This window comes from Morone saxatilis, unplaced genomic scaffold (genome assembly GCF_004916995.1).
Source record: "Morone saxatilis isolate NCDOM2014 unplaced genomic scaffold, NCSU_SB_2.0 Contig17, whole genome shotgun sequence".
NCBI lineage: Eukaryota > Metazoa > Chordata > Actinopteri > Moronidae > Morone > Morone saxatilis.
In genome coordinates, this window is record NW_023339729.1 from 26,399,775 (window position 1) to 26,414,109 (window position 14,335).

Below are 14,335 nucleotides of genomic sequence, written 5' to 3' on the forward strand. Positions count from 1 at the left end.
AGTGCATTATATTGATGGACAGTGGGAAACTCAGAGGATCAATAACGTTATTACAGTTCATCCTGAGGGGGATGGGATATATTTCAGTCTGACGTTCTGTCCTACCTCGGCCATGTTGATGACTCCCACTGCGAGGGTCTTGTAGCCCAGGATGGTTCGGTTCTTGTACCTCTTCCTCCTCTGGAGCATCACATGCAGACGGTTCACATCCCGCTTCAGGAAGTGAGGATACTGAACAGAGAGACGCAATTTTAATGCCTTCAATCCTTTCTAGTGATAAATGAAGTAACCTCAGAGGATTCATCCTCTGAGGAGCAGGAATATGAAACTGATGAACAGAAAAGGAGTCTGATGATTTGTGTGTGAAAGAAAAGATTAAATGTGCGACCTGCAGAGAGAAGGTGAGCTCCAGGTCTGTTTCCATCAGGCCGTCCGGAGGAAGAAGGTACTCGTTGGATCTTAAAGTTCGCTTTGAGCCCTGAGAGAGTGGAGAAAGACACAGGATCACATTAATAATGTTACGATGCAAACTATCCAAACTTATTATCATTGTTCTTTGTCTATTTGGGTGATAATCATCCTTTAATGATGTGTCTCAAATCGAATACTTCTGTTAGTACACACTGTAGTACACACACTGTAGTACACTGTAGTACACTGTAATACACACTGTAGTACACTGTAGTACACACACTGTAGTACACACTGTAGTACACAAACTGTACACACAACTGCACAGATACGATATTAATCAACAATGAAGCTGCTTCTACTTTCTGTGTCCTCGTGTTTCATGTGAGCTGGAAATTAAACCGTCTACGCCGACGCCGCCTCACTGAAAACATCCCAATCCAAACTGACTATAACAATGGAGGATGTGAACAGGAAGTATAATGTTGTCATGGATACAGTGAGTTTGCTGTGTGGTTTTTAAGCCTATTAACTCAATTTAGCACCATTAAAAGTAAAAGTAGTGGATGTGCAGACAGCATCAGTGGATCACAGCTGATGTTCTCACTTGGATCTTAACAGCGATGACGACGGAGCTGAGCTCTCTGTCCAGCTCCTTCAAAACCAACAGCCTCTTCAGAGTCAGGCTGCACAACCTGGAGACGAAACATCAGACACAATAATGTTAGATTCATTCATTACATACGTAAAAACCCCCATGAATACAGGAGGTTCCTGTCAGGATGTCACAGTTACACACACCAGACCCATAATTGTGTTTTTTTGCTCTTTAAAACAAACTAAGCTGCAGTTCCAACAGACCTTTTATTATCGGTCTATCACTGAGGAGGAGGATAGACTGTTAGAACAGTAATATAATATTCATAGAGTTGCTTCAGACACCTTCAACAGAGTGCTTGACACACGTCACCAGCGGTACCTTTTAGCCTTTATTTATCCCCCTTCCTGACAAGCTAGCAGTTAGTGAAGGTCGCAGTCGCAGTTAGTGGAGTTAATTCAGAGCAGGTGGAGGACATTCAAGACCAGATCATATTCTCTCCATAAAATATGATCCAGTTTCACCCAAATGACTGATACAGTTATGTGTTTGTACATTGATAATCCCCTGGCATCCCCAGACGAGGCTAAACTAAAAGTACTAAATGTTCATATGTTGAGATCTGAAGACTGATATCAGCGTCCTGAAGGAAACCTCTTTCAGTTCCATGTTCACATCAGGCAGCGAGGAGGGTGGATCAGGTAGAGACTGCTGATCTGGTCCTCCTGGGATCTTGTTACTGGAGGATCATGCCGGGACTAGTCCTCGGCACCGAAGCTTCCTGTCAACACCAGCTGAGACAAGCTAATACGTGCTAATGCTGGCTCACCTGCACCGTAACTCCGACCTATAACGCTCTGCAGCACGCACAGAAAGAGACGACCTCTCACTTCAAGAACCAACCGACTTTATTCTGGAAATATTTCTGAATTGTAACTGTAAAATTATGACTTTTCTTACTTATTATTATGAATATAATTTTTATTACATTAAAAACATTTAGTGTTTATTCTTAAAATCTAATTTTACACGTTCCTGTAGGGCTGTGTATTTACCCGGTTTCCCAATACAGAGATTACAATTCAATAAAAATTGAAATATACTGTAAAAACAACATATATTGTGAACTGTCATAGTGTAAAGATAGAAATATAAAGTTATATCACGATACAAATAGCTGAAGATTCAGTGAATCTTTTTCTGTCATCATTTTGTTTTTTAAATGAAACCATATATTTGTTCAATAGGAGCCACAGACAGGAAGTCAGACACGTTGACAGTAAATGTGGAATAACACCAGACTGAGCAGAGCTTTGCTCGGGTAAAGAAAAGTAGTGGTCCTATAATGGATCCATGAGGAACACCAACACCAACACCTAAACCTGAATATCTTTGGTTATATTTTATCATTATTGTTTATTGTGTTTTTTACACAGAAAATAGAAAATATTAATAATGTGCAACAAATGTTGACTCTCTTTCCCATGAATGAATCCCTCTGCTGTAATCTTTGCTGTGAAGACCAACAGGTTGCTGTTTCCTGAGTCAGCGCGGCCATTTAAGAGGATTAACTCTGATTGGTCGTTAACCCCCACATGGTCACACTGCTGCTAATCTGCCCACAAACACACAAGTTAAGAGATCAGAGAGGAAACTAATCTTCAGCTGCATCATAATTCTTCCATGTGTTTCTTGTATCTTGATTGGCTGCTGTAATGTGATGTAATCAGTGATGTCACAAGTCCATTATGATGCTGCTGATCCAGGGTCAGGGGAGTCAGCTCCGAGTATTCTGGGAAATGTAGTTCCTCTACAAAAACTCATCAACCTTGAGTTTGAAGAATAAACACAGAGCTGTCAGATGTGAAGGGAAGGAGAGCAGCTTCTGTCTTTATTTCTGTTCCATGATAAAAGCGTGTTTATTAAACTTTTAAATGCATTTCAGTTGAATGTGTCAGAAAGCAGGAAAAACCAGAAGAACAACAGGTTGGACCCAAATGCAGAGTAGTAGCGTTCCCCTCGGAAGGTCTGTATAGATCGAGGCAGCAGCGATGGTTGAAGATTGAATGAAAAAAGACGAGTCAGCGTATTTTTTAAAGAAAAAACGATTTTACACATTTAATTTTCTATCAATTCTTCACAACAGTCTCTGGTTGTTATTTAAAACAGCGAGCTAAAAAAGAAAGCGAACATGAAACAGTAAAGCAGATAAGTATTGTGTTTCCTCCACTGGAAGGGAACCTTTGGGGTCACCAGTGAGTTTCACAGAGACCAGAGTTTTTCATGCACACTAGGAAGGTAAGGGTGAGGCGAAGGAGTTGCAATCTGAAACTAGATGCCACTTAGGCCTACACATTGGACCTGTAACCAGGAGCTCATGTTGACGGGATAGTTGTGTTGATGTTGGTTTAAATGTTAAATAAATGATGTTACTATGTTAATGTGCGGGTCCCAAGTTAAGAACCACTGAGTCACAAAATCTGATGCTGCAACCATTATTTTCATTGATTAATCTGTCGATCAGAAAACGGTGTAAAATGTCCTCAAACGTCTTGTTTCCTCCGCAGCTCAAATATATTCAGTTGACTGCCACAGACGACGAAAGAAACCAGAAAGATTCAAGCTGAAACCAGCTGACAAATTTTCGATTCGATTATCAGATTAATCAGTTTCTTGCCATGCGGTTTACATCGGGCCCCTGAAGCCACCAGAGACAGCAGACTGCATTACAGTCTATGATTACAAATTTTTTCAAATATTTTTTTTCTTTTGCTCAGTAAAAATTTGGCATAATCTTGATCGTGTTGGATATTTGATGTTGGCCGAATTAAAGAATGGAAACTTTAAAAATGTAAAATATTGTTAATGTTACTCCTTCAGTCGGTGACACTAAAAACATTAAATTTCAATAGTTGTTAATGGAGTCTGGTATTACGCTGCAAACAGAACATCCACTGAGGCTACTGCACATTTCAGTATTTTAAATATTGTCTAATGGTTCAATTTGAATAACTAATAATAATAATTACTATGTTCTGTTCTGAACGGAATAAAATTAAGCTCTAAATGTTTCTTCAGCTCTGATATTCAAACATTGGTTTATTTAGGTGAACTGTTCCTTAATCCTGCAAATTAAAGGAACATTTTGCCCTCAGATTATAAAGGAGTTAAATGTAAATTTATAATAAAATGTGTGTGTTTAGATTATGAAGCTTTTTAATAAATGTTTAAGATGTCACACATTCCAAACTCCATTTGAAAAACTGACATTTTTTAAATGATCTCATTGAAAATAACTGTTAGTGTAAAATAGGAGCCCCTGAACAACATTTTGCACAGGCCCCCAAAACGTTAGAAACGGCCCTGAAAATAGTTGATAACTAATTAATAAATCGTTGCAGTTCTAATTAACAGTATATCAAGTAATAATAATAATAATAATAATAATAATAATAATAAGACAGATTTATTATTTCCATGGAGCTCACTGAACGCAGCGGGGGCTCCTTCCTCCTTTCACCGCGTCCAGGCGCTCCTCTCCGGCCGAACACTAATCCTCTTACCTGGGGACGCAGCTCGGAGAGGAGCGGTCGATCTCCCAGGTCGCAAACAGGTTCATCGGCACCGGGACGCGGCCGTCGGCCTCTCCAGCAGCACCGGACCCGGCTGCTGGGTCCGGGTCCGGTGGGAAAGCGCTCCCCCGGACTCCTCTGTCCGCTGCCGCCGCCATCGTCGCCTCTCCGGCTCGGCAGGTCGCTGTGACGCCGGGCTACTGATCCTCCAGTCCGGCTGGGAGAGAGAGAGCGGGGCGGGGCTGAGGGAGGGATGGATGGATGAGAAGGAACCCCGTAGAGCTTCACTGATCCAGAACCAGTGTAGAGATGGAAACACTAATATTTGATTTATTTTGACAATCCAATATGTCTGCTGAACAGAATTATGTTCTCAGTGTGGTACCTTCCTGCATGAGTTTATTACCAAATATAAATATAAAATCATTCTTTATGTATTCACATGTTTTATTCTACAGAGCAATTCAAAACAGTTGAATATATAGGCATACTGTATGTATTTAAAATCTCTTTATATACAGATAAAGAGCTGTTTTTGTTACTAAAAGAACATAAATCAAATGATTTACAGACACAAATTATTGGATTAAAGATTTTGTTATATATTTATTCTTAAATTTATTCGTATTGAAGGACGTATGCAGATGCAACATTAGTCATTCTAATTTTATTTTGAACCAACAAGTAGAAAGTTCAGCAGATTAAAACCTTTTTCTACAAGTGAACCTGAGTAATAAACAGTAAAGGTCTGTCTAAAAGTATATACATATATATAGTATGTATATGGACCCTAAGGGAAAGGCACTCGGTCCCCTGGCCTTCTTATTTAGTGTAAATTAAAGTGTATATTACCTGTACTTTGTTCTGTTTTATTCTTTAAGTATTATTGAATTGAATTGTATTTTCTGGCTTTCTGCTCTTCAGTAACATTTAAGGAATCCTGCAGCTGTTACGTAAAGAATTAAAAAGTCACAAATAAAGATTTCTTGGAGCCTTCATTCATTGTAGAAACAAAAGCACGTCTGTAAACAAATTTAAAACACAAATGTGTCGCAGACTTAAAATTAACTGATTAGTTTATCGACAGAGAATTAATTTGCAACTATTTTAATGATTGATTATTAATTTAAGACCTTTTTCAAGCAAAAAATATTAAAAACTTTTTTCAGACACTTTGTGGATGTAATCATAATCAGCAGTTGTTTTTTATATATATTTATATTTATTATTATATTTTGTGTATCATCCACCTTCGATCCTGTTCTTTATTTCTGGCTCTCTGTCACCTTCTGAGCATCCTGTTCTTGCTGTGTGCACTAACTGTAAACTGGGAACTCATCAATACTTCTTAATATTGGGATTAGATTACTCACTACAGTTTTAACAGCCAACTAGTTCATTAGTAACTGTATCAGATTATTATCTTTAAAGTAACCCCTTCAAAACTGATTACAAAAAACTGAGACAGACAGACAGACAGACAGACAGACAGGCAGGCAAGCAGACAGGTAGTATTTATGAGACTTTCTCCTGATTAAATAAAGAAAAGTAGTTTCCTGTATGCTGCTAATATCATCATGCTCTCAGTTTCCTGGCAGCATAGCACAAACCCTCTGCTTCCATCTTGTGGTCAAACTGATGTACTGCAGCCTTCCAGTCAGCAGCCAGTTTGTTTAATATCATTCTCCTCTTTCGTGCTCTGTTGTCCACTTCAGAATATAAATACATTTCAGTACTAGCACTAAACACTCATGAAAATAATTAATGAATATAAACTAATGTTTTTTCTAGGGCTGTCCCCGATAAAAATGGACTAGTGGACTAGTCGTTGAACATTTCTGATATTACTGTATTGATTATAATCTGTTAAACAGCAGTAATTATTGTGAATCAGAACAACTAACAAGGAAACTGAACATTTAGTTGATTTATTCCAACCCAGTGTAACATCACACAGTCTGGTTGTTCAACACAAGGAATAAATAACTTCCAACTTCACTGAAACTGATCCTGACTGAACCATACGATGGATAATGTTAACAGTTACTGACTAATTAACTGGCTACAAACTGGCTCCTCTTCCTCCGTTTCCCACCTCTCCTGTCTCTGCCTGAACCCGCTGAGTCTTCATCAGAGTCAGAGTCCTGGTCGGAGTCGCTGAACATCAGCTGGCCTCCGTCGGTCTGCCCCGCTCCGGTTCTATGGCTCGTTCGGGCCCCGCTCCCGACTTGTTTACTTCCAGTACTTCCCCGGATTCATGGATACCAAGTGCCGATCAGCTTGCACCAGTGCCAGCGTACTTTGAAGGTGTGTAACCAATTCCTTACATGTGATCCTGTAAATTGTTCCTGACCCCTGGTTGCTCATCAGTGTGGGTCATGAGTCATTATCAACTTTGCTCACGTTTGCTTCTTTTCGTCCTCACTCTGCTCGTCTTCCTCCGGTATGGTGGTGAAGTCCTCGATCACGACTCTGGGCAGCACCAACGGCTGGATGTTGTTGATCTGAACGTCCACCAGAGAGCTCTTTTGCATCTCAGCTCCTCGATCTACGGGAGGAGAAGCCTGCTGGTGTTTCCTGTACTGCGCCAGACTGCAGCACTTCACGACTATAGCGATCACGTTCTTGCCCATCATGATCCCAGACACTCGGATGTCCCCGTAAATCAGCAGGTTTCCGCTGCGGATCAGAAGGGTGATGACGTTGATGGTGGCGAGACTGAGGATTGGGTAGAGCATCATTTTGTGTGGGACAATGTTCACCCCCTGCATGCTGATCTCACTCAGGGAGACACAGGGCAGTACCAGGAGGAGGATGTAGCAGTAGAAGAACATCAATCCCTCCACCCACAGGGGGAGCCCTTCCCTCTGAAGCTCCCACAGGTTGGCCTGAACGTCCACAACATCCAGCAGGTCCACCACCACCCAGAAGAGACGACTCCGTATCTCCTCTCTTTTTTTGTACGGCCGTAGGTACTCCAAATGATCTATGGCTGCCAGAGTTATGAACACAGTGGGCATGCAGACAGACAGCAGCAGTGTGAGACCTCTCCTGGACACGCCTGCATCTGTCTCTGCATCTACATCCTGAGACTTGTAGTTCTGATACACAAAATAGACCTTGATTTCCAGGATGAAGATGTAGAAGAACCAGAGGATCATGGCGTAGCCTCGTCTGGCTGTGTGGACCTCCGACCCAGCCCAGACGGCGACATATCGCAGCGCGATGAGGAAACACGCGTCCACGGCCAGTACGGTGACGCACACACCGACCCTCCTGGGACCAGGATTCTGTTCTACCAGGTAGGCGTCCATCAGCGCCAGGCTCGTCATGATGAGGACTGCCGTCAGACAGACATGGCACTTGTTAGCAGGAGGTCGTGGAGGAACCATCCCTAGTCTTTAAGCAGGCGATGAAACAGATGAGATGACCAGAGAAGACCACTAGATGCTGTTCATGCAATAGTTAAAGTCTCAGATTGTTTGAAATGAGATCTATTTTTCTTTCAGAGCAGTGGTCGCTAACTGACTGTAAACCTGTTGTGACGTCACCCATTGGTTTGTGGAGTTTTGAAGCCTTGATGGTCAAGGTGACGTACTGTGGGTTGAGCTACTCACTCACCATCTGGTATTCCAGATAAACAGTAAAATATGTTTGTGAACAGATTTGAGGAGAGAAATACTCAACCCAGTAACAGAATCTGGATCCATATCTGATCAGCACAGGAAAACTGAAATCCAGGATTCAAACAACAGTCCTCATCAGACTATATTCTTCTATGGTCAGTCACATCACATAACTCTTAAACTGAACTACTTTCAAACTCAATTGATTATCCAACCAGGGGTCAACTCCTGGATTTGTCTTGTCTGATGAAGTTGGTAGATAGCATCTAAATTCAGATGAAAAAAAAGTTCAGAAATCTACAGAGGTTTGAGTTCTTGAGATCCTATTTCAGCAGATCCATCTATGTGCTCCGAGCTTTGAGTTTGTGAAATCTCCAACACATCTATAAGGGAACCTGACGAGGGGCTGCTGTTCCTCTTAGCAGGTCTTCTTGGAGCTGGTGTGTAAGAAAAGTTTGCCTTATAAAAAAAGCTTCAACGAAACATGTCCAGAGATCCAGAAGTTCCAGATGAATCTCGACTCTGCTGCTGGATAATGCGGTTCAGTTCCAACGTGTCGACATCTCTTCCTGCCGCTGTTTCCTCCACAGCAGTGAACAGGAAGCTCGAACATCATCATACCTAAACTCATGTCATCTGAATCAACTGTGAGTCTGCAGAGAGTCGATCTCTCACTGTTCAGCTGCAGGCTGTGATTTCATAATCCTCCCTCTCTCCTCCCTCTGTGAGAGAGAGAGGGTGAACCACTCTCCTCCTTCCATCCAAGACTTCCATTATTATTTTCTCTGCCTCAGCAGCATGACCTTGTTTCTGCATCCACACAAACATCTCATCTCAAAGGCAAACTTATTTTTATAAAAAATAATGTTTAATACATTACTGTAATGTCTGACTGTAACGTCTGAGTGAAGGAACCAAACTACCCCTCTGTTACACCAAAGATGCTAACAACGTTAGCTTTCTGCTTACAAATATATTTGAGGGAGAAATCTGTCTGCGATTCTTTTTCTTTTCTTTTTTTTGTGCTTTCTCGTCTCATAGGTTTACGGGGATCCCGGTGGTCCTGCTTGACCCCCCCTGCTAATATTACTGATATTGTTGTTGTTGTTGTTGTTGTGGTTCTTCATTGCCCATCATTGTGGCTGTTGGAGTCGTTATCAACGTCATCATTTCTATTAGTATAGCTGTTGCTGTGCACCACCTGCTCTATTTGAATTGGTGTTATACAAATGAATTGAACTGATTAATGTGCAACAGTACAGGTAATATTAATAGAGTGATGATATATGATATATACATTATATATATATACTATATGTATGTATGTATATTAGTTGTGCCGGTGAGACGGTGATCAGATATTCTGTCAGTTACAATCCGCTGCAGCCTGAATCCTCCTCAACCCCCCCGAGGACGTCACATCATCTATGTGGGTCTGACCTGATTCTCCAGCAGCATGACCCATCTACACCTGTAACAGTATATAGACTGATATATTGATCACTAACAGTATATAGACTGATATATTGATCACTAACAGTATATAGACTGATATATTGATCAGCTCTAGAGAGAAAAAGTATCTAAGTACGGAGAACTTGCTCAAGCTGTTTATTGGAGCACAGTCCCAAAAGGGGCGGAGTTTAGGAAGGGTCAGTTGTGAAACAGTGAAATATCTGACAGGAAGCTAAGTAATACCATAACAAACATGGACGCTGCACATCATCTTTCCAGGTGATTAAAGCCAACGCTAATGCTAACAGCAACTCTGTTCTCATACGACCATCAGGAGTCGTCATCCACACAGTAGACAATGTGTGACATATACCACCTGTCTGTCTCTAACAACTGTCTGTCTGTCTGTCTGTCTGTCTTTCCCTGGTTGTGTGAGTCTGTCAGTTTCAGTTTAATGTCTCAGATTTAGTGTGTGTGTCTGTGTGTCTGTGTGTGTGTATGTGAGTGTGTGAGTGTGTGTGTGTATGCGTGTTTGCGTGTGTTTGTTTGTTTTGTTGACCCTGTGTGACCTCCTCTAACCCCCCCCCCAACCCCCCCCCCAGCGATGTACTCGGTGGAGATTAAAGTGGAGCGGGATAGAGTGACGGGGGAAACCAGGGTTCTGTCCACTAACACCACACTTCCTGTTGACCTCTCTCACCAAGGGGTCAAAGTTTACGAGGACGAGCAGAAAGGTGACGTCAGCAAATAAAACCTAAGCCAGAAGTGGTCTAAAGGGAAAAAACCTTTATATGCCACAGTTTCTGTTGAATGTCAGAAACGGAGAGCCTTACATATTACTTTATATATAAATATATATATAATGAACACAAATACAATGTTCCTATAACAGTGTTTCTATACGATTATAATTGTTTTCACTCTCAAAACGACGTCTCTTAAAGTAATCCCTGACACAGCCTCCTTCATGTTTCTAATAGTGAAGCTTCGTGTCAAATGATAAACATAGAAAACACAAACTCACCTGTAAGTCAGGTGACAGTCAGGTGAGTCCATTTGGACCTGAGGGAGGAGGAAGATGTCTGCAGCTGAAGGTCTGATTACAGAGTAAACCTTTACCTTCTCACCTGCTTTACTGATGTACAGGTGTACTCTGTTTCTCTGGGTCCTTCAGCTGGAGATCAGGTGTGATCGGGACTCTGATGCTGATTGTGTCTCTTTCTGTCCCTCAGTGGTCCATGAGATGAACGGTGAAGATGGCGTCCAACTGCTCAGCTTCTCTGAGGTCGAAGAGCTTATCCACAAAGCCGACGAGGCCTCCGTGATATCACAGACTGTTGCCACGGTGACCTCTCTCCCGACAGCAGAGGTCCAGGAAGAGGCGGGTCCCGAGCAGCCGGTCCCAGCGGAGATCACTGGGCTGGAGGCCAAACCAGGCGGCGAGCCGAGTTTGGCTGAGGCCAGCACCGAGAACCCCGTCACCATGGTGTTCATGGGTTACCAGAACGTGGAGGACGAGGATGAAACCAAGAAGGTTCTGGGGCTGCAGGGGACGGTGAAGGCCGAGCTGGTGCTCATCGACGACGCCAACGGGAAAACATCGCCGGGCGAAGGGAAGGAGGAGACCACAGCTGTGCCTCCCCCCGCCGCAGCCACCAAGCCGCCCTCCACAAAACCTCCAGAGGCGGCACCAGTAGTGGCAAGTAACGGGGAGGCGGAGGAGGCAAAGGGAGTAGCGGTGGAGGTGAAGGGAGGAGCGGTGGAGATAAAGAAGGAGAAGCAGCCGTGTAAGTGCTGCAGCGTCATGTGATCCTGCAGGTGGCATTGCTTTGAAATATAATATAATGGTATAAAAAATACAAAGGACTGAGACTTTCCAGGACAAAAACTATAGGAACTAAACTCCACCCACTGCCCTCAGCCCCGCCTCTAACAACATGACATCATTTCCTGTTTCTTCATTCTGTTTTATAAAACCTTTCTTTACTTTTTTCTATTTTATTGTAGCCTTTTTACTTTTGTACTCCTCATGTTGTGTCGTCTCAATGCATCTGATTAGCATTAGCATTAGCATTAGCCATGCAGCCATTTGTAACACTAACTCCTTTCTCTCTTTATAAGCTCAATGATATAAAAGTGAATTCAGTTTAGATTTGTATTTCTTTGATTTTGTAAGTTTCTCCTGCTGCAGAATTTCACTCTAGGATTCTGTTTGTTGGAGTCTTTTCAGCTTTTTTTGGGGTTTTATAAAAGAGGAAATAAAAGTGACCTGACGGGTCGACTCAGTGTCGAATGGAAGAAACTGATTTTGTATTTCTGTTCAACTCTCTCATCGTCCACCACATCACCATACCACCGCCGAAGCTCTTAAAGCTGAGACATGAAAGCAGCAGACTGAACAGCAGTATTCAGTTAATGATAACGCTGACATTGTGGCAGTGAGTTGTTGCTGAGGTGCTACAGACAGCTAGTAGTCATCCTCAATGGAGCTCTGTGAGGCAACTGAGCCTCTAAATCACAGAATACTTTGTGAACATCAACGCTACAGTACAAACACACTGAATTAAAAGAAAACTCACCCAACAGCATTACTTCTTCTCTGTTTCTGTTGCCATGGCAACACGCTGACGGTGCTTCACTCAAACATCAATGAAACAAAATCATCAATCGAAGTTATGTGTTTTGTTGTTGTTTTGGTTTGTTCATAAAACAGCTGCTGGTTCTTATCTATATCTATATCTGTGTGTTTGATGATCAGTGAGGGCCACAAAACCTCAAACTAAAGACGGTCACTGATGACCCGACGGACACCATCGGTCAGGTGCGTCAGGGCCTTAAGGTAACGAAAACAACAATTCCTATTTACAAGTGATTTTACACTGATGAATGAATCCTCCTCAGTGTTAAACACTGGCCCTTCAATATGTTAAAACACCCGATGCCACCCGTCTAGATTGTACAGGACATCATGTGATCTGCTCGGTTGTAAAGCAACTATCAGACTAAAGGTTCAGAAGTAAAAAATTAGTTTTGCAGTCGGTCATGTTGAGCTAAATGCTAACATCAGCATGCTAACATGCTCACCGTGTACAGAGTCTTGTTCCATGAATGAAAATGTTGACCTGACGATGGCGCTAGAGGAGAACTCAGAGGATCAATAAAGATATTAGAATTCATCCTGAGAGGTACAACCACATTTCATCAGAATCCATCCAATCAAAGAGGAGGACAGACAGACAGTGAGTGCTATCCATTATACCTCACTCACTGACTCATCCCATCTCACGGCGGCCATGTTGTTGTGACTCAGCAACAGTCTGTGATCAATCGTTCCTTTCTCCATCTTTTCCCTCATCAGCAAAAGCAGCTTTTTGTTTCATTTTGTTTCCTTTTGCAGTTTATTAATCGCTGGCGCTAATGTGACGCAGCGAGACGTCCTCAGACAGACGGACACATCAGGTTAAAATGGCTTCATGTCTTCCATCAACAGATCTGAACTGATCTGCTGACGGACGGTCGCCACGGTGACGACACAACAAAGACGGCCGACAGAAAGCGACGACAAGAAGAAACAGATCAGCTGGTCCTGAGAGAAACGTGATCGATGTGTTTGTCGGATGGACTGTGGACATCCTGAGAACATGACGAATAAACCAACCAACATGTAAAATACGTACAGCCTTAATCAATATAAAGGTCACCAGTCTATGATGACTGTTGATTTCAGGAAAAACTTTTTGATGCTGGCTGAATGAAAGAATGTAAACTATCATTAATGTTATTCCTTCAGTTTGTGAATGGACTCTGGCATTACGCTGCAAACTGCAAACTTAATAATTATTATGTTCTGAACCACTAGTTAATCTGTTATTAAAGACGATACCTTAATTTCACATGTTCACATTAAGGTGGAATAACTGCTGAATTTGACCTTTAGCCGAATAAAATAAAGCTCTAAATGTTGTTTCTGCTCTCACATATAGAAAAAGCTGGATGAGCTGCATTTTTCTGATGTTAAACTCAGAAAAAAATGAAGTTATTGTACTTGGCCCCCAAACACCTCCTAAACTCACTGTCTAAAGATATAGTTACTCTAGATGGTATTACCTTGGCCTCCAGCACCACTGTCAGGAATCTTGGAGTTATCTTTGATCAGGACATGTCCTTTAATTCCCACATAAAGCAAACCTCCAGGACTGCCTTTTTTCTTTACGTCACGTTACAAAAATTCAGACATCCTGTCAGCAGACGGATGGCAGAAAAATTAGTCCATGCATTCGTTACTTTATGTGACTACTGCAATTTTCATTATCAATAAGTCCATTAAGATGCTCCATTAAATGTAGCAACGCTGCCAGGCGCCGAGTACCTGACAGGACTAGGAACAAGAGATCCATATTTCTCTGTATGTAGCTTCTCTGGCACCTGGCTCCCTGGTAAAATTCAGATACAATTTAAGTCGCTCCTCTCACCCCTACAAAAGCTTCTTCATGGCTAAATGGTAAATGGACCGCTGTACTTGTATAGCGGCCTTTCTAGTCCTTCCGACCACTCAAAGCGCTTTTAACACTAAGCGTGCCACATTCACCCTTTCACACACCAGCGATGGGCAAGTCCCATCGAACAGAAACTAGCTTCATAGCTTCACACACCGATGCATGCATTCCGGGTAC

General features: G+C 42.1%; 3 protein-coding genes across 3 annotated transcripts; 1 reads left to right on the forward strand and 2 right to left on the reverse strand.

Moving 5' to 3' along the window:
• Nucleotides 1–57: 57 nt before the first annotated feature.
• LOC118326982 (phosphofurin acidic cluster sorting protein 1-like) lies at nt 58–4,739 on the reverse strand. The gene is made up of 4 exons (XM_035660145.1): nt 4,573–4,739; nt 1,019–1,106; nt 389–478; nt 58–231 (listed from the first exon to the last, which is right to left on the reverse strand). The coding sequence occupies exons 1-4, from the start codon at nt 4,737–4,739 to the stop codon at nt 58–60; spliced, it is 519 nt and encodes a 172-aa protein (XP_035516038.1).
• A 2,241-nt stretch (nt 4,740–6,980) lies between these two features.
• On the reverse strand, nt 6,981–7,973 carry LOC118326983 (transmembrane protein 121-like). The gene has a single exon (XM_035660146.1). It carries the CDS (start codon nt 7,971–7,973, stop codon nt 6,981–6,983), a length of 993 nt encoding a protein of 330 aa, XP_035516039.1.
• A 2,263-nt stretch (nt 7,974–10,236) lies between these two features.
• Nucleotides 10,237–12,107, forward strand: LOC118326676 (paralemmin-1-like). The gene is made up of 2 exons (XM_035659719.1): nt 10,237–10,396; nt 10,895–12,107. Exons 1-2 carry the CDS (start codon nt 10,267–10,269, stop codon nt 11,470–11,472), a joined length of 708 nt encoding a protein of 235 aa, XP_035515612.1. The 5' UTR covers nt 10,237–10,266; the 3' UTR covers nt 11,473–12,107.
• The last annotated feature ends 2,228 nt before the right edge of the window (nt 12,108–14,335 follow it).